We start from the raw sequence: 24283 nt of genomic DNA, 5'->3' as shown, positions 1-24283 counted from the left end.
TGCACAAGATTTACATAAAAAGGAGGAAGCATTGGTTTGAGACTAACGGTATGTCATTTCCATGTGCAGAACTGTTAATATTCAACTATGCCAAGGTAAATACAAGTTTCCATTCTATAGCACCTTTAAAGGCTGTAACTGTGGAGTTGCTCATGCAGTGCTAGTTACATTAGTTTTCGCAATTCACAGAGAATGTTTCACAATGATAGTGATGAGTGAAACAAACCTTTTCGAAGCTTTGAATCATTTGAACCAATTGCTTCGCAAAATGATTCATTGTTTTGAAGCACTCAAAACACCACATGTTAGTGACGCCTGCTGGACAAAAGTATTCCAGCGTGACTCATCTCTGCCGGTGCATCACTACTGGTGTGACCACAGTATAAAAGGACACTGGTAGAACACAACATTCTGTTCTTCATCTTTAGCGACTGCTGTGTCTAAGTGTGCATACTGGTGATAAGAGTTATTTCTTCCTCTTTATTATGGCGAGCACTAGTAAGATGTGTAAGAGATGCATGGATCCGTATCCACATTATTTGACACTTGATGACACGCACAATCTTTGCGTCTTTTGTTTAGGCGAAGAAAAATTAATTTCCAAAGAAGCTGACTGTTCACAGATTGCTGTACCCAAGCATGATAACAGAAAGTTGAGTGGAAGGAAAAAGTTTGGAAGAAAAAAATGCACAACCAACCAAGAGAACCGCAGCCTTGAGAGGCTTGTTAAACAAAATCGATTTAAGAATTTGGGTGAACTTCACAAGGAATGGACTGAAGCTGGGGTCAAGGTATCAAGAGTCACCACACACAGACGAGTCAAGGAATTTGGCTTCAGTTCTCATATTCATTTACAACTGGTCATTCATTTATAGGTTTTATGAAGTATTCTAGTTTGCTGAGATGAATTGTCAGACTGAATTGGTGGGTTTTTGCTAAATGTGAGCCAAATCATCACAATTTCAAAGAACCAAAGATTTAAGCTACTTTAGTCTGTGTGCACTGAATGTTTTTAATACACAAATTTCACAATTTGAGTTGAATTACTGACATAAATTAACTTTTCCACGACATTGTAATTTATTGAGATGCACCTGTACATGCACATACGAATGACTGAAAAAATGCAGTTTGTTGCATAATACATGCCAGTCTCTCCTCAGTGCCCTCGGGGAGGCCGGTCTATCAACACTGCCACCTCTGGTGCTTTAGGGCACAGCAGTCTTCAGCAAACATTCCTCTTAGTCTCTGGAAATGTAGCAGTCCTGAGAGGCTCACATCATCCAGTGAGGATTCCAGAACAGGTGGACTGGTCAGTCTTTGTTGATCAACCACTTTAAGGCGCTGAGTCGGTTGTTCTGATCACAGAACAGGCCAGTCTTTTTGCAGCTTGAAAATGCCTGTCAAATGTGTCTCAGTGGGTCCTGCAGACAGTGGAAAGGAGTATAGAATCCAGTTTAGTTCTAGCCCACCTTGATTCAATGGGGTCACATTTACTGTGGTATGCTCCAAGTAGGCTCCGGTGATGGAACAAGAAGTGGCTACCCTCTTGAGAAAGGAGGCTATAGAGCAGGGGTCACCGCACTTGGTCCTGGAGGGCCAACATCCTACAGAGGTATCCTACAGAGTTTAGCTCCAACCCTAATCAAACACACCTGAACCAGCTAATCAAGGTCTTAATAGATATACTTAAAACCTCCAGGCAGGTGTGTTGAGGCAAGTTGGAGCTAAACTCTGCAGGACACCGGCCCTCCAGGATCAAGTTTGGTGACCCCTGCTATAGAGAATGTCCCTCGAGATATGAGAGTTTGTGTTTTACAGCCGATACTTCATAGTTTCCAAGAAGGATGTGGGGTTGTGTCCTATCATAGATCTGCAACTCAACTGCTCTGGATTGTGCTCTGGACAATCGGATTTAAAATGCTGACAATGAAACAGATTGTGATGCAAATCAAGTCAGAGAACTGGTTTGCTGTTTGCTTTCAAAGGCGAAGCATTCCAATACCTGCTTCTTTCACCAAGTGTGTGGATGCTGCCTTTGCTCTTCTGAGACTTCAAAGTATCTGCATACTAAATTACATTGATGACTGGCTGATCTTAGCCTAGTCAGAGCAGATGGCAGTTTGGCATTGAGATGTCATTCTCGAACATTTGAAAGAGCTGGGGTTCAGGCTGAACGGCAAGAAGAGTGTGCTTTCTCCAGTTCAGAGAACCACCTATCATGGCATGGTGTGGGATTTGACAATGATGCAGGCACATCTGTTTCCTGCTTGTATCGATTAGATTCTCACAGCTGAACAGTGTCAAGCTAGTTGAGTCACTTGCTGTAAACAGGGTTTCTGCAGATATGAACAAGTGAAATTTAAGACTTTTTAAGACCTTTTTAATACCACCTTATATCAAATTTAAGACCTAAACCTGTAATGGAAATAGATATTATATTACATGCATATATGTAATATTTAATGTGTTTAATGTAAAAAGTAAACAGAATTTCATGGCTGTCATAAATTAAATTTATTACTACGATATACAGTGAACTTTTCATATCAGCAGATACTATTCCACACAAAATATTCCCATAACAGTACCACTAGAAATATCTGATGTAAAAAAAAAAATTCTGAAGCAATATTTTCATCAGTGCTCTATTAGCTTTTACATCTTAAATCTGCATATTTGATTTACCATTATAAAGGCCTTTTTTTTTTACTTTTGAAATGTAGGCTATGCATTACCTTTGAAATTTATTTTATGAATTTATCAGTAAATTCTAAATGGCTGTTAGCAGTGAGATTACATAATTTACACTGCAAAATTAAAAGTGAGATTAATGTTTTAAATACATTTATTGATTTATAAATAATAAATTAGAAATGTTGGGTGTGGAGGCATACTTTTAAACACACTAAACGTGATATTATTTACTTTATATGCTGAATGAGATCTCATTCTTTTGACAGCAGCAAGTACTTATTATAAGTAATATTTGACAGAAGTTTGGTTTTCCCCAGTCGTTGTTAAAATACGTTAAGCCACGTTAAAGCGTTTTTTTGTAATGGACTAGGGGAGCGATTACTTTATATGCTGAATAAGAGCTCGTTCTTTTGACAGCAGCAAGTATTTATTATAAGTAAAATTTGACAGGAGTTTGGTCTTCCCAGGTCGCTGTTGAGGTAAGTTAAACCACGTTAAGCTGTTTCCTTATAATGGGCTTCTATGGGGGAGAAAACGCTTAACGTGATATTATTCACTTTATCTGTGGAATAAGGGCTCGTTCTTTTGACAGTAGTTAGTGTTTGTTACAAGTAAGGTTTGACAGAAATTTGGGGTTTCCTGGTCGTTTTTTACGTACGTTAAGCCACGTTAAGTGTTTTTCACGTTAAGCGTTTTAGAACGTCCCTTTCTTGCCTTTCGATGCTTCGCTAGTTGTTTTTGTCACTTCAGTTTTAATCAGACGGTTTGTTCGGTCGGGCAAGTAAAAAAAAAAACATTTTAAAAGTATCTCGAAGGCTGGCGGTCAGCTAGCTCGACCTATATTTATTATTATTATTGAGAACATTGTATACAGAAAAGGGTAGTTTGACCTGTATTCTGCTACTGCGATTCTGTCTGAAGACGCAGTAACTTTCACAGAGGGAGAAAAAAAATCTACAGTTGTTAGCAACTGGCCTTAGCCAAGCCCTATATTCAGTTTTTTCAAGCTAAGTATCGCTAAACTTGCACCTCCCCATAGCTAAAAAGTTAAATCCATTTTACTTCTGCGGTACAATCCGAGAGAGACTCGCGACAATAACAGAAAGCTGATTGGCTATTGCATGTTGGTCTCATTTGTAGTTTAAATACAGCAAATTCTATTTGGAATAGTGAAATAAAGAACTACAACACCACGGAAACAACAAAAAGAGAATTTAAATGAGCTTTAGAGGTAGCGTTACATGGACATCGGAAAAATAAGACCTGTGTAAAATTATTTAAGACCTAGAACAGCGAATTTAAGACTTTTTAAGGCCTAAAATTTTGATTTTTAAATTTTAGACTTTTTAAGACCCCACGGAAACCCTGTGTAAAGCCTAGGGGATAGGGGATCTCAATCATAGAGCAGTCATCCTGTCAAGGCAGGTTCTGAGGCCAGGAAATGGATTTGTACATTTTTGGCCAGTCTCAAGTTGACCTGTTTGCACCTCTGGAGACCACTTTCTGTCCTCTGTGGTTCTAGCTCCTTTGGGACTGGATGCCATGGTACATAGCTGAGGTTGTAACTGTATGCCTTTGGTCCGCCTAAAAGTGGTCTCCCGGCATCCAAGCAGACATTAAGCTGGTGGATAGTTGAGGCTATCTCTCTGATCTCTGGTCACCTTTGGGGGTCAGGGCCCACTCAACTCAAAGTATGGCAGCCTTTAGATCTTCTTATCTGGTTTGTCTATACACAATGTTTGGAAGGCTGCCCCACTCATCTTTGTCAGGTTTTATAACCTAGATTTTTATACCCAAGTTCTAGAGTGCTTTTGTCTCAAAATGTTTGCATTGACTTTACATTAGACAGGCATTCATCAGTATGGCTTGTTATTCTCGTTTCCAAAGCATTTCCAATGCAGCATGAGTTCCTGAAGGGGACCTATCAGAAGCTAACCCTGTTTATATCGGAAGTGCTTTTAAGCTTCCTGGTCGCTACCTCACCCCGTCCATGACATCTCACTACCCTATTGGAGTGATTTCACATATCCTTCAGGAAGTGTTACCAAAGTGTTTTTCCGATGAAGTGTCTCATTACCTTCAGGGAACCATGGTTACAAACTTAACCTAGAGATGATTTAAAATAGAAAGTAAAACAATCATCGAATATACATTTGTCCTATTCTGTGTTCTTAACTCCTGAAACACTGGTGTCTGATATTTAAGAAATAAATCAGTTAAATTTATTTGTGTGTGTGTGTGTGTGTGTGTGTGTGCGCAAATATTCAGATGTAACCAGAGCTGATCCTCCCTATACGCAAAATATGCAAGCTGCATAGGGCCCCCCAAAACACCAGAATGGCCCTCTTGCTCTCAAAGATGATTTATTTTTAGTTTTGTTTGGGTCAGCTGTTATCAAAACATGAATGTTCACTGTCACCCTATGCAAAAATCATGTAATGTGAATGTCGTACAGTCTCTTGCTTGAGATAAAAAACACATTGAAAGGCTACAGATCCGCAGAAGAGACACTGTTTCTCAAGCGCTTTCTGTGAGTGAGATGGAGTGAAAAATGTACAAATGCATTTCATTCATTCATACTCCACCAACACCCGCTGACACAGTTTTGTGTAGGGCCCCCAAAAGTCCAGGATCGGCACTGGATGTAACCCATTTGTAATTGTTATAATTTCTAATATAAGTAACTCATTTAATTACATATTTTTTTCCAGATTCCATATATTTTTAACAGATTACAGCAACTTTTTTTGTATTTGCATTACGTAACTCCATTACAGATAACTAGTTACTCCCCAACACTGGTACTTGCTTATTATAGTTTGTTATACTTTGTTAATTCTTAGAGAGAGAAAAAAGTTGCATTATGTATCTTTATTAATCACATTCAAAAAGTTTCTCAATTAGACAACCATGGTTAAAACCATTTACGAATTTATTTGTAACAATGTACAGAAAACTTGCATATAATTTACAGAAAGCCTACATTTTATTATGAAATAAACTGTCTGAAAAAGATCACAACCTCAACAGGTGTTTGTTGTGGTTTAATGTGAACCTCTGTTGTTTTCCAGCTGGATGAAGATGCTATCTTGAGATGGTTGATTCTGTCTGTGATTTGTTGGAGGAGGTGGTGGCAGCACTGAGCAGAGAGAAACCACTGTGACTCGACTCCAGGCTGCTCATGGAGCCCCTGATACAAACACAACCACACACAACTTTAGAGAAATCATTTGGCCATCCAGATTATATTTTTAACGTAATAACAGCCAGATGGTGTGCTTTTTTAGTTTACTATGTTTCTGCTAAGCACTTTGCAATGTAATCATACAGACCTGAAGTCAGTGGAGTGCAGCACCTCAGTGAAATACATGACTTTGCATTTGTGTGAGGAGACCTGCAGAGAGGCCAGAACATCATCTACACGTGGCCGACTGGTTGAAGTGTATGATGGGCTGCTGGAAAGACGCCACTGCAGGATGTAGAATCCAGGCCAGCGTGTCACATGAGATCCCTGATGGAAAAGATGTGTATAAAAAGGAAGTGAATCAAAGTAGAAAGAAGTTTCTCCATTTTCTGATCAGCATGTTTTGTAATGAAATATAAGCTATGTTTATGTTCCTGACAGCATTCATGAGATTTCTGCACCTGTACGCTCTCTCCCTCTCGGCAGGTGAGGGCCGTCTCCACCATGCTGTAGTCTTGTCCGAGCATCCAGGATCTGTCGATGAGCTGGACGTTGTTGCCGGCAGGACAAGCGAGGTTGTGTGTGCTCAGACCGTCTCTTTTAACTGGCTGAGGGGCCCTTCTGGAGTGGTAGATATTGAAGATCACATCGCCTTTACACACATCAAAGTCCCACGTAATGACAGACGATACTTCTGTAATCTCTATCAGCACCTGAAAATGAATAAAGTGATTTATTTTTTTTTATGTATGTGTCAGGAACATGTTCATACACACAGCAGATAGAGTATTTCCAGAAACACTAGATGATATTATTATTTAGTATAAGTGCAACAGATACTTGTTTAAATAGGCATCATGCACTAAACGACTGAGCAGAAGTAGGCTATCAGGATCTGACTTTCAGACTGCATGTTTTCTAATAACCAACAGATGGCGCAAATCATCAACATACAGTACTGTATATGCAATGAACATTGCACAACTGAAGTAAACAGTAGCAGCTGCATATTGTTGAGTATTGTCTGTGGATGAGCTGTACCTCATGTGGAGCTCCCTTCAGCACACTTGCGCTCTTGTAGATGGTTTCATTCCACAGTTTAACCTCCTCATTTTCCAGCTCCTCAGCCGTACGATACAGAGACTTGGGAACCAGACCACCCTCAGGAACATCACACTGAATTAAACAAAAGAAACATAGTTAACATTTTACATTAGAGTGATATTAGATTATCATTACTGTCTGAATAAATATTGTACAGCTACATGTGTCCTGTAAGTATATTTATATATATAAAAAACTATCTATAACAAGTACTCTTTTTATAAATATATAGAAGTATTGTTCTTTTCCACAATGGTATAACTGACTGAAATGCATTAGAGGAGCGTCTGTTTGACACAAACCACTCTGTGGTTTTCATGATAAATATGTACACATAAAACAATATTTAAATACAAATATGCAACTAATTGTTTAAAAATGACTTGCTGGTCTATAACTTTTAAACTACAGGTATATTTGTATTAATAGCCAAAAATACATTGTATGGGTCAAAAATATATTTTTTTTTCTTTTATGCCAAAAATCATTAAGATATTAAGTAAAGATAATGTTCCATGAAGATTTTTCGTACATGTCCTATAGTAAATATCTCAAAACTTAATTTTTAATTAGTAATATGCATTGCTTAGAACTTCATTTGCACAACTTAAAAAGCGATTTTCTCAATTTTTTTTTTTTTTTGTTGTTGCACCCTCAGATTCCAGGTTTTTAAATATTGCCCTTATGACTGGTTTTGTTGTTCAGGGTCACAAGCCGTGACCCAAACGTCTGTGCCCACCTGAACTTCAACCAGCGCACAACTCTGCATAAATAACCAAATATTGTCCTATCCTAACAAATCATAGATCAATGGAAAGCTTAAATAACCAAATATTGTCCTATCATAACAAACCATAGATCAATGGAAAGCTTATTTATTTAGCTTGTATGAATCTCAGTATAAAAAAATTGACCCTTATGACTGGTTTTGTTGTTCAGGGTCACAAGTGATGCAAAAAGTTCCAGCTTGGTGAGCCCACAGGTATTAGAAAGTATCTCAACCAATCCAAGAGTTTAAACATGTCAGATCTCACCAACAACAGTACTTAAAGACTCACCAGAGCATCTCCTCCTAAAAAGTCAGGGATGAAGTCTCTGTTGATGTAGTCCACCAAACCTCCAGGCCCCTGGTAGTCATTCCCAGCATAGATGAGAAACTTCTTCCTTGTGTTTTCATCAATGAATGGGCTCACCTGACCACAGAAGAGAGTGCAACAGAGATCAGCAGGTCATTTTTCATTAGCACTGTTAACACAGGCCTGGGTAAACATGACATTTACAGAAGCCTGGTAATTAAGAAAGGCCAGGTGAGTTCAGAAGCACCACGCTAACATGACATTTAACTCTACACATTGACGGGTCAATGTGTAGAACAATTTGCAACCATTGAATGAAGATTAAGTATGTGTCTTTTCCAATGTTGTGAACTATTTGTTAATATTATTTTATATGTTAATATTATATGTGATAACTGTGTCATAATGAACACTATGTTTGTGTGTGTGTTTACCAAAGTCCAGAGCACAGGAAACACTCTGGGTGCTCTCAGTATGAGGAGACGGCCCAGAGTTTCAGGGTAGTTGGCTCCTACAAGTTCTATCGTCCTCAGCAAGGCTTTGATTCCTGGTCTCCACAGATGCCTCATATTTAACCCCTCAAGATCCACCAGACATGTCCAACAACTACAGCACAGAAGCAGCTATGACTTAACAGCTTAGAGACATCAAATAAAACACTTAGGGACAGTTTTGCTAACAGCTTTTGTTAGCGTAAACCCTCTTTTGGCATTAAAATAGTACTGTGAGGCGTGGACAGTTTTTTTTTGCAGCTGACATTATTGAATGTGCATTTGTTGGTGTTTCCCTTTGAGACACAAAATGTATGTTAAGGAGAGTTTTAACGTTTGCACTCATCAAACTACAGCTACTTGCACCATTAATTTGAGATGCTTTTGGTAGATTGCGCTGAACGTTATGGAAATGATCTGGGTGCGTTTGTGTTCTTTAATGTGCGCATTGTTGGTAAATCACAAAATGTTCCCCTAGAACCTACCAGTTCCATTTAGAAGTTCACTAAGTTAGAATTGGAATCAAAACCAGTGTCTGAAAACTCCTTTTGACACACATAACCTGCTTGGACATGCATAACTTAGTACCTGATTGGTTTTCCAAATATTTTGGTGTTCTCTTCACAGTGTCTGAGACCTTCCTCATTGATGGACAGCACCTAAAGTTTGGGCCAAAGGTGAAGGATGTCATTGAATATAGTAATTTTACTGAATTTAGCCAGATGAGAACTGGTTCCTGTTGTGTAGTATGGTTTCTCCGAAGGTTTTTTCTTCTGCTACCACCAAATTTTAGTTTTTTTTTTTAGTTTTTATTTTATGCCACGGTTGCATTTAATAAAGCATTATTTGTTGACTTTCTAGGAACTTCCTGTTTAAACTACTACTACTTTTCATCACCAGATTTCTTTTCACTTGTGACAACTAGTCATATCTTCATTAGCACTTTTTGGAAATGTCTTGCTCTCGCTTAAAACAAAACAGACCGATATTGTCTTAAATATCTTAATTGCCCTTGAATGTTCAGACATGTGCCCAAGAACCTGTGGCACTGATATATGTGCTAGACAACACTATACGTATAATATATAATGTAGCTAGATCTAAATTCAGAGGATCACTTGTATCATTGTTATGTATCTGAACTAAAACTTGCTCTATGGTAAAGCACCACACACAGGCAAGCATGTATATTATTAATCTAATTCTTACATGTCTCAGAAGAGTCTCTTCTCCTAGCGCTCGCACTAAACCTTTGGTGTCCATTTGCCCAAGTCGCAAGATATAAAGAGGACGTCCATCTACAAAATACACACAGAGGCATGCACATAACCACACGGACTTCTGCTTGTTAATATCCTATATTATTGTTAATATGGAAAACACATTGCTCAGATCAATTCCTAGTATCAAACTCTCTCTTAAGTTGATAATGTATTCACAGGTTGATTGCATGTCTAGCATAGGACTAACACACATCCTCAATTGAAAGGCTTTCTAGTAGCTCTCCAATAGTCAGATAGTCGTGATTTTAAAGACAGCATATAAAGAGACAGACCTTTGTCATGGTGGTGCCAGCCTCCTGTGTAGTAGTCAAGAAGGAGCTGTGGACACTGCCATGTGTCTAGCAGGAAGTCTATCTGATGCTGCTTCCTCCATGTGAGTGTCTGGCACAAAGCCTCTTTGGCCTTTTCCAGATTAAAGTCCCGTGAACGCAGGAAACGCAGCACATGCTGGTCTTTAGGGATCTAAAGCGATTTATATATAATTAAGTCCATTAAAATCAGTAATTCATCAGTAATTCATGTTTTACAAAAGCATTCAAAAAATTTTTACAAAGCATTTTCAGCATCATTAGTTTAGTCTTCAGTGTCACACGATTCTTCACAAATCAATCTAATTTGATTATTGGCTGCTCAAGAAACATTTTATCAATACTGTATACAGCTGTGGTGCCTTTTAAAATCAGTACTGATAGTATATCATACAATGTGATCTCTTGTGAAAATTGACCAAAAAAAATCAGTCATAAGGGTCAGTTTGTTTGAGAAATTGAGATTTATACATCATCTGAATAAATAAGCTTTCCATTGATGTATGGTTGGTTAGGACAGGACAATATTTGGCTAAGATGCGATTATTTGAAAATATGGAATCTGAGGATGCAAAAAATTTAATAAATATTAAGAAAATGCAAATTAAGTTCTTTAGTTCTAATATATAAAATAAATATTAATTAAAAAAAATAAGAAAATGCAAATAAAGATCTTTAGATAACCAATGTATTTGAGGTAAAACTGTGGTTATACAAATAGTAGTCAATACACCCTAAAACACCCTACTACACACTTACTATAACAAAACCATGGTTAATTTTCATGAATTATATTGTACTAGCATATTCATTTTGAATGTTGCACTCACTTTGCCTTTGTGTGTTTCCTGCAGCCATTGTCGTAGACGAATGAGACAACTCTCTTGAAAAGGAGTCAGTTTTCCCAGATAACGGGAGATGTAGTCTGCATCTAACTTGTCTGTAAAAACAATCCACAGCCAATACTTGAAAATCGTGTAGAAGACCATTGGCCAGTTTTCCCAGTGCTGTGTGTTTTATGTTGGGAATATAATGAAATTAGCTTAGCACCATGCTAACACAAATTCAATACTGATTTGATTATCCTTTGCATTGTGTGAGGATTACTGTACAGAGCTTTAAATAAGTCATGATAAAGGTTTTTTTAGGGGGCATTTAAGACATTTCCTTTGAAAGTACTTTGAAAGGCAGCACTGGATTCTGGGTTTATGTAGATGCACAACATCTTTTTATTCCTCCTCCACATTATTACATTTATGAGCACATGCTAGTGGGCAGCACTATGATTCATCTCACCATCCGGAGAGCCTGGCAGGATGTCCGTGGAGCCGGGGTGAGGTCTGTTGGTGCATGCTGGGATAGCTCTGGCTGAGCTGACAGGCAGGCCGTGAGTCGTGATGGGGGCAGGAGGAGGTGCCCAGCGGGGCATGTGGGTAATGCCCTCCTCCTCCAGTTGTTTGAGGTGAAATTCAATAATCTCTTTTCCCTGTGGAGAGAAAGAGAGATAGACAAATAGAGTTTACACACATGAAACAAGCAAACATTGACTTTAGGTACACAGACGCATGAAAACATACTCTTACACGCAAGTTAGTATTACAGCAAAACAGATCCTGATAATAGACATAAAGGAAGCAGGAAGCAGGAAGGAAAGACTTGAAAATAAAGCAGTAAGAAATTTGGCAGGCCAGTCAATATGACGGTCTGGATCTAGATCAAGTAAACATTTATTCAGTGAAATAATAATAATAAAAAGAATGTCTAGAATGTTTTAGTGTTAATGTTTACTTGTTCTTGAAAAAACTGTTCAAGTTGTCCAGATTTTATTTTTTTGTACAAAGAGGACAAACAATTGTAATGCTTTTGTAATGTTTTTTTTTTTTTTTTTTTTTTGCAAAAGTTTTACAGTAATGGAGATATTTTTGGATGGATATAACTATATTCCAATGTATTTGCAAGGGAACAGAAAGTTTCTTAGGGGTATGAAAATGTTTTATAAGTGAATGCAAAGTGTCTAGACAATTCGGAAATACTATGGAGATTGGAAGTTTCTCAAGGAGTGGAATTTTTTTTGAGAAAGATCACAAAGCTTTGTGAGTGAACAAAACGTTTCTCAGGGAAATACAAGTTTTGCAAGTAAACACTTATTTAATTGTTCTTGACAAAACTGCTGAAGTTGTCCAGAAAACATTATTTTATGTTTTGTACAGAGACCCTGAAAAGTCAGGGTAATGGAATACAATCAGATGCGAGTAAGTTGAGCTCTGGACTTCAAAAAAGAGAGTCTTTGGAAAGTTTCTCTGGAAAATGCAAGATCTTTAAAAGTTTTCTGGTGGTAAATGAAAAATTTGAACTGAAAAATACATTTTACTCTTCATGATTTCATGAATATCACTCACCCCATCAGGCACACGTCATAAGACATTGATATTTGGTTAAGTTTTGGTTGCAACGTTGGGTGAATTCAATATCTAATGTCAATGTTAATTTGATGTCCAATACCTACATCAAGTGGCGTTAATATTTTATTTTTTATTTTTTTAGGTTGTGTAACCAAAATCCAACATTTAGTCAATGTCAAATTGACATGAAATATTGACGCCAACCCGATTTTCATTCTCAACCAAAATACAACGTCAACCTGACATTATATTGACGTCCGGTGCCTGCTGGGATGATTTTCCATCACCACGTCCACATTTTTGGCACGAAAATCTTTTTTTTGTGTGTGTTGTTTCATTACTATTGTAACAATACAATAACATTAATAATAATTATAATCTTTAATAATTAATATTTAGCGTGAGCTAAACACGTCATTTTTGCTTGGTTGGAACAACAGGTATGCTAATTATTTCTCTATTTGTTTCTCTTTTTCTGCCACAGGATTAACATCCCATGGTAACTAGGAATTGTGCTATAAGTTTGATTGCAACATATAATTATTAGTATAAATAGTGTTCATTGTCTGTTCGATTACGTCATTTACTGATTTGACCATACATCTATGCCATATGTACATCAACTTGACATAGTTATAATATATAGTTATAATATATTGTAGAAACCTACATTTTCTGTACAGCTGCTTTGCAACTATTTGCATTGTGAATAGCGCTATACAAATAAACTTGAATTAAATTGAATTATACATACACACCTTTTTAATACTAGTGGCATATTGCTTCATTGCAATCTTCTCTGCTGTGCTCTCGAACCCGAAAAAGGATTTGATGTCCATGCTGGCAGACTGCTCAAAGCAAGTCCAGTCTTCATTCTCTGGATGAACCTGAAAAGGGAACGTATAAACATCAGGGTCCCTCGTAAACCGGCTAACACATAAACACGTGTCCATAAGTAAGAGAGAAACAGCAGGATGTGGTTTCAGACCGTGTAGCAGCAATGCTCATAGACGTTGACTCTGCTGGAAAAGGACTCATTATAGGCCTCTATATGTAGAGTTCTCTCTCTTCGGTTCAAAGAGTTCTTCTGGATGAAATACATGTACTCCACTCCTGCAATCTGAACACAGAGTCATGTGTCATAATCACCACAAAGTACCTTTTAGATTTACATTTTAATGGCTTAAAGTGATCGCCCATGCAAACAATTATAATTCTGTCATCATTTACTCCATCGCATATTGTTCCAAACCTATATATTTACCAACATGCAGTTTTAAAGGAGAAAAATGTTTAAAGAATCTTCAGATAAATTACTTCCATTCAACAAAAGTTCTTAAGTGTTTTGGAGCTTTTAAGATGCAAAAAAAAACATGTCTTTGATGTTCACTTATTTTTAAAAGGGCGCCATAAGAGTAAATAATGTTATTTATTTACGTATTTCTTATCATTTTACTATGGGAACCGTAACTCTTCATGACATTTTGTTCTTGTACAAGATGAAATACCCTCTTTAGAAGCCGAGGTGCCTCAACGTCCACGGTACATCTGCGTTCAATCACTTGGGTCACCCCATCCTCACTATGACACTCATTGATGATGACACTGTTCACAAACATGGGTATCAGTGGACAGTTTGGAAATCTTTTCTCATAGGCCTGCGGAAGAAAAAAGATGAGACAGATATAAGTGTGGGAAATAAAAAGTGTGAAAGAACTTCAGAGGAATGAATGATATTAAAGATAAAATACTGAACTGATTACAAGACAGAAATTTTGCACACAGTGCAATGATCTTATATTGTTCGTTTACCTTGTGCAAATTACCCTCATATAGATTATGTGTGTTCTTGAAAACAGAACGCATGTCTTTTATTGTTTTAGTTGACTTGGCATTTCATATGACTAGGTTACCAAGTGCAATATGTCACATGAAGTCTTAAGTCAACTATACAAATTAACCACAAGTACGCCCGTCAATATTTACTCCCTATGACTTTTTCAGAATCTGTGAGAAGTCATAGGACATATGCTAAAACATATACAGATAATCTGTATTGAAAGGTTTACATGAAACTATTGTTAAATGGGAAGGATTAATACGTCTAGAACCCTATATTAGTTTAGTGTTAAAATTGCTTTAAATTGCTTCTACGTCAGTGCATTTGCTATCAGTGCAAATATTCTGAGCAGTGGATGAGGCCTTTCCAGTGTATTTGTTTTAGTATGTGTTCTCTGCTATTCCAGCGAGAGTCACGTAGGTTACATAGCAACAAGATCCTGCTAAAAGTCAAACAACATTATAATGTACACATGAGCAAGATGGGAATTATCTGTAGACTGTCTTCAGAAAAGTAAACTGAATGGATTATTGGACTAAAATGAAATACATTATTAAAGGGAATGCATTATACAACAGTATTATGCTATGTTGTTGTCACATAATCTGATCTGCATCCAGGTAACATTTTAGATATAGTTTTGTGTGTATGTGTGTGTGTGTGTGTGTGTGTGTGTGGAATGGAAGGTCATGCCAAGCATAATGCACAGCTGCAGCCATGCAGTGTTGCTTATTGCACATACTGTACACAAACAAATGCTTTTCACTGAAAGTATGTTAGCTTTTTAAAATGCTGGGGATATCTCGACCTTTGTATTAAATCAATGAAGTGATGATGTCCATGGACATCATCCATTAAAGCGATTGATCAAACAATGAAATGTTTTCTCTGGAGTGTACACAATAACAGTGTATTGAGTTTATGTAAGAGATGAAGCATCATATGTGACCCTGAACCACAAAACCACTCATAAGTCACATGGGTATATTTGTAGCAATATCAAACAATACATTGTATGGGTCAAAATTATATATATATATATATATATATAATATGTACTTTTATATGCCCAAAATTATTAGGATATTAAATAAAGATCATGTTCCATGACAATATTTGTAAATTTCCTACCGTAAATATATCAAAATATAAGAACTTCATTTGGACAACTTTAATGGTGATTTTCTTGCACCCTCAGATTCCACATTCTCAAATAGTTGTATCGCAGCCAAATATTGCCCTATCCTAACAAACCATGCATCAATGGACAGCTTATTTAGTCAAGTTTTAGATTATGCATACAATACAATACTCAAGAAAAAAGGCCCTTATGACTGGTTTTGTAGCCCAGGGTAACATATATTACTTTCAGCTTTCAGGAACAGAAAAGACTTGGTGTCTCACTACAGCAGTCCTAGCCGCTTGACTTGTGTACCTTTTATAATTAAACTAAAATATAGAAAATGTATAAAATAGAATTATAACATAACAGAAATAAATTTTAAAGGTGTCATGGCATGAGAAATTAAATTTGCCTTGATCTTTTGGGGTCTTTGTAGCATTAAAACATCCTGCAAGTTTCATAGCTTAAAAGCTCCTCCTTATTATAAACAAAGCATTTATTTAATCAAGCTCCAAAATGGTTAGTTTGGATTTGAGGTGCGAGATGATGTCACTCAGGCACAGTCGTCTGCATAAACACTGCCTACAGAGCAACACATCCACAAAAAGTCTTATTTTTACCATAGGCCACACTCACTGGTGTTCAGTTGCTTAAAGGAGAAGTTCACTTCCAGAACAAAAATGTACAGATATTTTACTCACCCCCTTGTCATTCAAGATTCATGTCTTTCTTTCTTAAGTCGTAAAGAGATAATTTTTTTGAGGAAAATATTTTAGGATTTCTCTCCATATAGTGGACAAAATTGACAAAATGCAGTTTAAATGCAGCTTCAAAGGGCTCTATATGATCCTAGCCAAGGAAGAAGGGTCTTATCTAGCGGAACGATTGGTTATTTTCTAAAAATAAAAATAAAAATAAAAATAAAAATAAAAATAAAAATTATATACTTTTTGACCTCAAATTCTCATCCTGTCTAGCTCTGCGTGAACTCTGTGTATTCCGGTTCAAAACAGAGTTAGGTAGGTCGAAAAACTCCTATCTCATTTTCTCCTCTAACTTCAAAATCGTCCTACATCGCTGCATAAGTACCGACCCAGTGTTTACAAAGTGAACATGCAAAGAAGATTAAACGCCTTTTACCAAAAAAGGTAAAACACAGATATAGGACGATTTTGAATTTGGATTGACCTACCCTAACTGTCATGATCCAGAATACATAAAGTTTACGCAGAGCTAGACAAGACGAGCATTTGAGGTTAAAAAGTATTTATATATTTTTTTCCCTTTTTTTTTTTTTTTTTAGAAAATCGTTTATCTAGATAAGACCCTTCTTCCTCGGCTGGGATTATTTAGAGCCCTTCGAAGCTGAATTTAAACTGCATTTTGGCAGTTCAAACTCGTGGGCACCATTTTCTCCACTTTATGGAGAGAAAGAAAAGAAAAAAAAAAAAAAAACATAAACACCTCAATGTCGCTATCTTGTCTACACTGGATACAGCATACAGATGCACATTCACTTCCGGACACAGTCCAAACGCTCGAGTCTGTCATCAGTAGGACAAATGGAGTAAAAGAAAGTTTGGTTTAAACAGATATCAGAAGGATATCTGTTTAAGGAACAAGTGGATAGTTTATTTTAATGGAATCCTGAATTGTGTCAGAGGAATGTCTGGGGTGGCACAGTGTCATAGAGAGTTCACAAAGAAACATTTGCTGAAAGATGGAGCGGTACCACATTTTGGCTGCAGCTGCATCACAAACTGTAAGTAAATTATTTATAATGCTTTGTCTGGAAATGACAGTTTTATTTTGATTATGTTGTCAAAACACTCACATGCAATAGTGAGGTAGCGGGGCATTGATACTGTTTCCTAAGCAATGGTGTTAGCCAATCATAAGAGTAGCACATTACGGACAAGTTTTAAAGAGGTAGTTTTAAACAGAGGGTTGAAGTAATGAAATTTGTCTGTTGTTTGACTGTGTTAAACTGTGTTGAACTCAGTAAATTCCTCTTTCTGTCATTGTGAAAATGAACACCCACGAGACGTGTGGCCAATTCAATACAAATTCTAACTAAACTAAATGCCAATACTTTTGCTCAAACCTGGAGATCCAATCCTGGAAATGTAGAACAATACCTGAAGTTTCTCCTATACTAACATGATTACTTGTTGAAGTATAGCAGGTCTTATATTGTGAGCAACAAGCATTTAATAACATCACACCTCTTCCACAGCTGTTTCATAAGCACAATAATACTGACATGAACCCCAGAGGTGTTTTGATTGACAGCAGAGGCTGAGTGTGCACACTGATCCTAGTGAAGTGCGAGCGGTGGCCCATGCTGACAAAACTATAACGTCAAACTGTGCACTCAGCAAATCTAAAAAGCCAATACACAATTGTAATGTTGATAAGAGTGAGTGATTAGTACTTTCACCAGGGGAAATGATGTCATCGAGGGGGTGGAGAGGATCAATGCATGTGAACTGTAACCTAATTACCCAGCTGATCAATCATGCTTTGAGATTTCATGATGCTCACGCTTGCCGGAATTAATACTGCAACAGAATCACTCCAGACAAAAAAATACAGGGAAATTCAGACCATGATTATTATATGTGACCCTAGACCACAAAAGCCATTTTTAAGTAGCACAGGTATATTTGTAGAAATAGCCAAAAATACATTGTATGGGTCAAAACTGTCTTTAGGATATTAAGTCAAGATCATGTTCCACAAAGTTATTATTTACATTTCTTACTGCAAGTATATCAAAACTTAATTTTTGATTAGTAATATGCATTGTTAAGAACTTCATTTGGACAACTTTAAAGGCTACTTTCTTAGTATTTTAATTCCAGATTTTCAAATAGTTGTATCTCAACCAAATATTCTATCCTAACAAACCATACACCAATGGAAAGTGTATTTATTCAGCTTTCAGATGTATAAATCTCAGTTTCAGTTTTTGGTTTTGTGGTCCAGGGTCACATATAACACTGTTTTTAGTACAGCTATTTTTAGCACTCTATACATACTTAAACTTATAATTGACACTTGCTTTTATATTTTATTATCTAATGCAGTGACAGACTGTACAGTTCAAGTGTTGCTTACAGTTGTGGCCCTTTCCTTTGTTAAAAGTGTATTTAATGTGCACTTGTAGTTGTAAATCTTAAAAGTGTACATTTTTAAAACAACTGTAAGTGCAAATAATACAATATTAATGACAAAACACTTAAGTGTATTTCAAGAGAGTTTAGTTTCTTAACACACTTAAGTACATTTATAGCACTGTCAAATTACAGTACATTTTAAATTATTTTAAAGAAGTAGACTTATTTTGATGTGTTGAGTAAACACTAAAGCACATGTAAACTTTATTTTAATTTCAGCTTGTTATTCAATATTTAATTCAAAGTTAATATATTTTAAATATACTGCATTGCAACTTCATAACAAATGTGTAATTACTAATATATTTAAACACATGCCATACATTTTTAAACAAAATCACACTGAAGTGTATTTAGTTTACTATAAATGCTTGTAAGCACATTAGGCAGTACACTTTAACCATATGTTACCCTGGACCACAAAACCAGTCATAAGTAACACGGTTATATTTGTAGCAATAGCCAACAATACATTGTATGGGTCAAAATGATTGATTTTTCTTTTATGCCAAAAATCATTAGGATATTAAGTAAAGATCATGTTCCATGAAGATATTATTTATATTTCCTACTGTAAATATATCAAAACATAATGTTTGATTAGTAATATGAATTGTTAAGAACTTTATTTGGACAACTTTAAAGGCGATTTTCTCAGTATTTTGATTTTATTTACATATGTCAAAGACAATATAATTATGAAATTGTACATAAAAATGTACAGTAACACTTTATGTTAAGGTGTCCTTTTTCACACGTTTCCAATGTACTTACTATTGTAATAACAATAAATTATGCATAATTAAATGCAATCAAACCCTAAACCAAACCATAATACTAACTCTAATTACATGGTAAATATTAAACAGTACTTACATGTGTAATTACACTGTAACAAGGACACCTTAAAATAAAGTGTAACCAAATTTTCTCAAAGCACATATATTTAACTAATTGCATTTAATATAACTTTGAACTGTAAAACATTTTGCAATGCAATTAACATTTAGTAAAGAATCTGAAAACATTACGTAAAATTCACACTTCACAAGTTTATTCTTGTAAAGTATAACAAGTACTCTTTTGTTTGCTAATGTGTTTTCACAAGTGTTCTCAGGTTGTGTAAAGGGTGTGATAACATTAACAGGTCACAAGAGTTGGGAAAGGATTTAAGCATGTATTGAAGTGCTAACGTCATGTGCTCTTATCGGGTCAGCTGGTGATGTGGAAATACTCTAAAGACCTACTGTTGGTTTTGCACATGAGGCACTGCAGAAGTAAACTAAAAAGTTGTTTCCTTATTACTACCAATGGCCACTTCTGTGAAATAAAACTAACATTTTCATGTGGCATACACCTCAAAACAATGTAGAACTTTGCCGTGTAAAAACCTTACTTACCCAGTTGATTGATTGCATTAATTGCAAACAAGTTTTCTAAAGTGTTTTAATATGCAAATGAGGCAGTATTTAATGAAATGTGCGCTAATTTGCATACATTTCTAGTACAAAAAAACGAAACAGTGGATGAAGTCCGTTTCAAAATTCGTTGAATTCTTGACATATTAGAGGCAAAAGTTTTTACTGAGAGAATTTTGGGTATCTCATTTCATCACAACATAATTTAGAAAAAAAATAAATAAATAAATACAGTACACTAGGAATCACTCTATATATATGTGACCCTGGACCACAAAACCAGTCATAAGGTAAAATTTTACAAAACTGAGATGTATACATCATATGAAAGCTCAATAAATAAACTTTCTATTGATGTATGGTTTGTTAGGATAGGACAATATTTGGCCGAGATACATCTATTTGAAAATCAGGAATCTGAGGGGGCAAAAAATTCAAAATACTGAGAAAAACACCTTTAAAGTTGTCCAAATTAGGTTATTAACAATGCATATTACTAATAAAAAATTACATTTTTATATTTTTATATTTACAGTAGGAATTTTACAAGAAATCTTCATGGAACATGATCATTACTTAATTTCCTAATGATTTTTGGCATAAAAGAAAAATCGACAATTTTGACCCACACAATGTATTTTTGGCTATTGCTACAAATATACCCCAGCGACTTAAGACTGGTTTTGTGGTCCAGGGTCACACACACACATATATATATATATATATATATATATATATATATATATATTATTTTTGGGGAATAAAATATATTTTGCCTGAATAAAATCAAGCAAATTATATATGAACAAATCCCTCTGTAAAAACCTTCAGGATATAGACAGGAATAAAAATGTAAAGTTTGGTGTGTGTAAGTGTTACTGAAGTGGAGATTTATGGCTCAGTTTAGGAGAAAAAAATCATTTTGAAAAAAAAAAACATCCTTTAAAAATATGCATTGTAATTGAAATCTATTTATGCAAATAGATAAGGTGCTATAAAATAATATTGTTTTTTGGATGTTTTTTTTTTTCCACTTGTCTCAGACTTAATCTCAATCTCAAACTTGATAGGTGCATGAAAAACAGTATTTTTGCCTGCAGTGTCTCCCCTTAAATGCATTTGACTAATTATTACCCTAAGCAATACAGTTCATTATCTGAACAGTAAGCAGTTTTCAGCTGCAATTTAGCACATTAAGTCAGTCACATGTGTGTTTATCTTCATTTTACAACAGCTTCAAAAGTGGAGATTTAATCCAAATTTAGAAGCATTTTAATCTAATCAGTTTTAGATCACATATAAAAGTTAGCTAACACTTTAGTAAAGGGAACAATTCTCACTATTGACAAGTTACTTATTAGCATGAATGTAATAGGATGATTTAATGTTCTTGTAAAGCGACCCAGAAAAAATGAAAGAGAATGAAAATACAGGCTGGCATTTTTGTAAAAGTATAAATATAATAAAAGCAGTCTGGCTTCTAAATGTTTTTTTTTTTTTTAATGGTTCCATGCTCTCAGCAGACAATAATCCTCTATTACTGTATATTTTAGTATGGCTGGACTGTAGTATCGACCATTTAGAAACCAGGATGTTAACTATTCATTTTATAATGACAAGCACATGAAACGCCAGTTTAACCCAAACCTCAAATGCTATTAACGCAATAAAGCAATAGAGACTGCTCTGTGAGGTTAAATATTTACTTGTATTTGAGCTGACAGCCCATCTAAAAGTTTAGCGAACTCTAGAGCAAAGCAGTTTTGAGACAGAGTACAGCTGACTAGACAAACTTTAAGAATAAAAGTAATTCTACATTAGGTTTTCATTGTTTACATTTGTTTCAACTATGGAGAAGGTCATTTTAAAAGACATAACTGGAAGAAACACAAAACCAGATATAAAATAATTTAAACAACTATGGACAGAATTTTAAACTATATGATCTCTCATGCGCATACAGTTTTTAAAAACTCACCGCCATTATGAGCTCAAAAGGGTACTTGTAAACCCTCACAGGGGACTGATATTTCTGCACCATTGCTTCACTTCAAATGAAAAGCCCTTTGATAAAAATACAATTGATAAAAAGCATTATGATCAGCAACACATAATTGATCCAACAGCATATAGGTTGAGATATCGAAACATCATTGTACATTATATATTATTATATCTTCAGGCACAGTTGATACAGTCTTCAGCAAAAACAATACTCTTTAATATGGTCACCATCTAAGATACATGACCTCTGTATGAATGTTTAAAAGAGCATTGCACAGTAACAACCAGTGACCCAAAAGAGGCCTGTAGACACAGTATCTTCATTCATACTTCATATTCATTGTTGTTCACCAGCATAGGAATTTTTTTAAAAATGAAACACAAGTGAGTCAACCTGCAAACAGAGACGGACTCCAGTGCGATCAAAAGGTAAACATTTAGGACAGCTGTGAAATGACCTCTTACCCCTTATCTTTGAAGTCAAGGTGCAGAGAATGTAGCTGAACTGAAGTCTGGAAAATGTTTTTCTGATGTGAAATACTAAGAATCCAGTCTGGGTTGCTTTAGTTCTTCTGCTCCATTGTGCTGGGGAAGTGAAAGCCGTGGTTGTGTCAGATGAGGTTACATAACCCACATCACTCACACAAGCTCCGCCTCGAAAACTCCAGGCCAGTCCACTTGTTCAGTAACAAGTAAGAGGTATAAAACAAAGCATGTCACTATAGTTTCTAGTAAAATTTTGCATATTTTTTTTTACAAGTATTTGAGAATGCCTGTACTGAAAATATCAAAATGAACTAGAAAAAGCATGTTATGTTTTTATTTAGTACTGACCTGAATAAGACATTTCACATAAAAGATGTTTACATATAGTCCACAAGTGAAAATAATAGTTCAATTTCCAAAAAATGACCCCATTCAAAAGTTTCTTAATGCATTGTTATCCAGAATGGAACATAATGCATTAAGAGCCTGGAGGTGAAAACTTTTAGAATTTAACTTTCAGGACAAACAAGACTCATTAACAACTATCACTAAACAAACAAATGTGGATCGAATGTGAATGGTAATTTTTACAAATTCAACTATTATTTTCTCTTGTGGACTGTAAATATCTTTTATGTGAAATATCTTATTCAGGTTTGTTTTTAGACATCACATTTGAGTAATAATCAAAATTAGCCGCAAGATGGCGCTGTTGACTTTTAAACTGAGCTAGACTGCTTGCAACACTGCGCTGTACTGTCCTCTACTTCATTATTCTCTATCTATCTATCTATCTATCTATCTATCTATCTATCTATCTATCTATCTATCTATCTATCTATCTATCTATCTATCTATCTATCTATCTATCTGTCTGTCTGTCTGTCTGTCTGTCTGTCTGTCTGTCTGTCTGTCTGTCTGTCTGTCTGTCTGTCTGTCTGTCTGTCTGTCTGTCTGTCTTATTGAGGTTTGGTTATCAGTAGAGTAAAAGATGTAAGAGAAGTTGTTATTTAGTTAGTTAGGTCCAGTATTATGGATGTGTGGAGGATGTTGACTATTTGGCATTGTGGGAGTTGCAGCTCTGAATCCATGTCTGAACACAAGTGTGGGTGGGAAGAAGAGGAGGTGACTAATAGAAGTAAAAGTGGGAATAAGAGGAAGAGGTGGTCAGACACATGGGACAGGGACATGTATTCCAGGGTAGGACATTGTTTTGTAAAGACGTGTTCAGGTTGCAAGGGATTTGGAGGAGGTGTTGAAGTAGACTAGACACTGGGATATTGTCCTTCCTGTAGGTAGACTGTAACATTTACATTGTTTAGCTGTCTATAAACAGCAACATTACTTAAAGTAAACAGAATGTCTAATGGGGATCATCAATATAAACTGCTTATTTATTCTTGTTTGACACATTTAGGATTCCAGTAGCATGAGATGGTTTGACAATATTGTGCGAACATGGTAGTAATATACATCATAGTAAAACTGTGTTGGGTAAATCCTGCTCTTAACATAACTGTACTACAATATCACCATTTTGCTTTTTGTAAGAAAACAAACGCAGTCTTATACTTTCTCAGAATATCAATATCAACACCTCTCCTCTTGTAGATTTTACAATGTCTGTCTCTTCTGAATGACTTTGCATTCTGATTTTATGCTCATTTATCTTTCTCTCAGTTTGCTTC

The 24283-nt window shown here is 35.7% G+C and overlaps 1 protein-coding gene across 1 annotated transcript; it reads right to left on the bottom strand.

Annotated features, from left to right (window-relative positions):
• Positions 1-5611: 5611 nt before the first annotated feature.
• LOC141337912 (SEC14-like protein 1) lies at positions 5612-22712 on the bottom strand. Its single transcript, XM_073843491.1, has 16 exons — positions 22575-22712; positions 22084-22169; positions 14054-14203; positions 13534-13665; positions 13304-13432; positions 11440-11629; positions 10974-11083; positions 10108-10297; positions 9762-9850; positions 9141-9211; positions 8496-8667; positions 8044-8178; positions 6923-7057; positions 6343-6594; positions 6030-6208; positions 5612-5887 (listed from the first exon to the last, which is right to left on the bottom strand). Exons 2-16 carry the CDS (start codon positions 22144-22146, stop codon positions 5782-5784), a joined length of 2103 nt encoding a protein of 700 aa, XP_073699592.1. The 5' UTR covers positions 22147-22169; positions 22575-22712; the 3' UTR covers positions 5612-5781.
• Between the last annotated feature and the right edge of the window lie 1571 nt (positions 22713-24283).

Source organism: Garra rufa, chromosome 1 (genome assembly GCF_049309525.1).
Source record: "Garra rufa chromosome 1, GarRuf1.0, whole genome shotgun sequence".
In the NCBI taxonomy this organism is placed as follows: Eukaryota; Metazoa; Chordata; class Actinopteri; order Cypriniformes; family Cyprinidae; genus Garra; species Garra rufa.
The sequence above is the reverse complement of the archived record's forward strand: the minus strand, read 5'-3'. Positions and strand labels throughout refer to the sequence as shown.

Excerpts from the sequence above, each read along its gene's own strand:
- LOC141337912 (XM_073843491.1), bottom strand. The coding sequence starts at position 22,146 with ATGGTGCAGAAATATCAGTCCCCTGTGAGGGTTTACAAGTACCCTTTT. Across the intron at positions 10,298-10,973 it reads AGGAAACACACAAAGGCAAA|ATCCCTAAAGACCAGCATGT; the intron begins GTGAGTGCAACA and ends AAATCGCTTTAG. Across the intron at positions 9,212-9,761 it reads AAGAGACTCTTCTGAGACAT|GTGCTGTCCATCAATGAGGA; the intron begins GTAAGAATTAGA and ends CCCAAACTTTAG.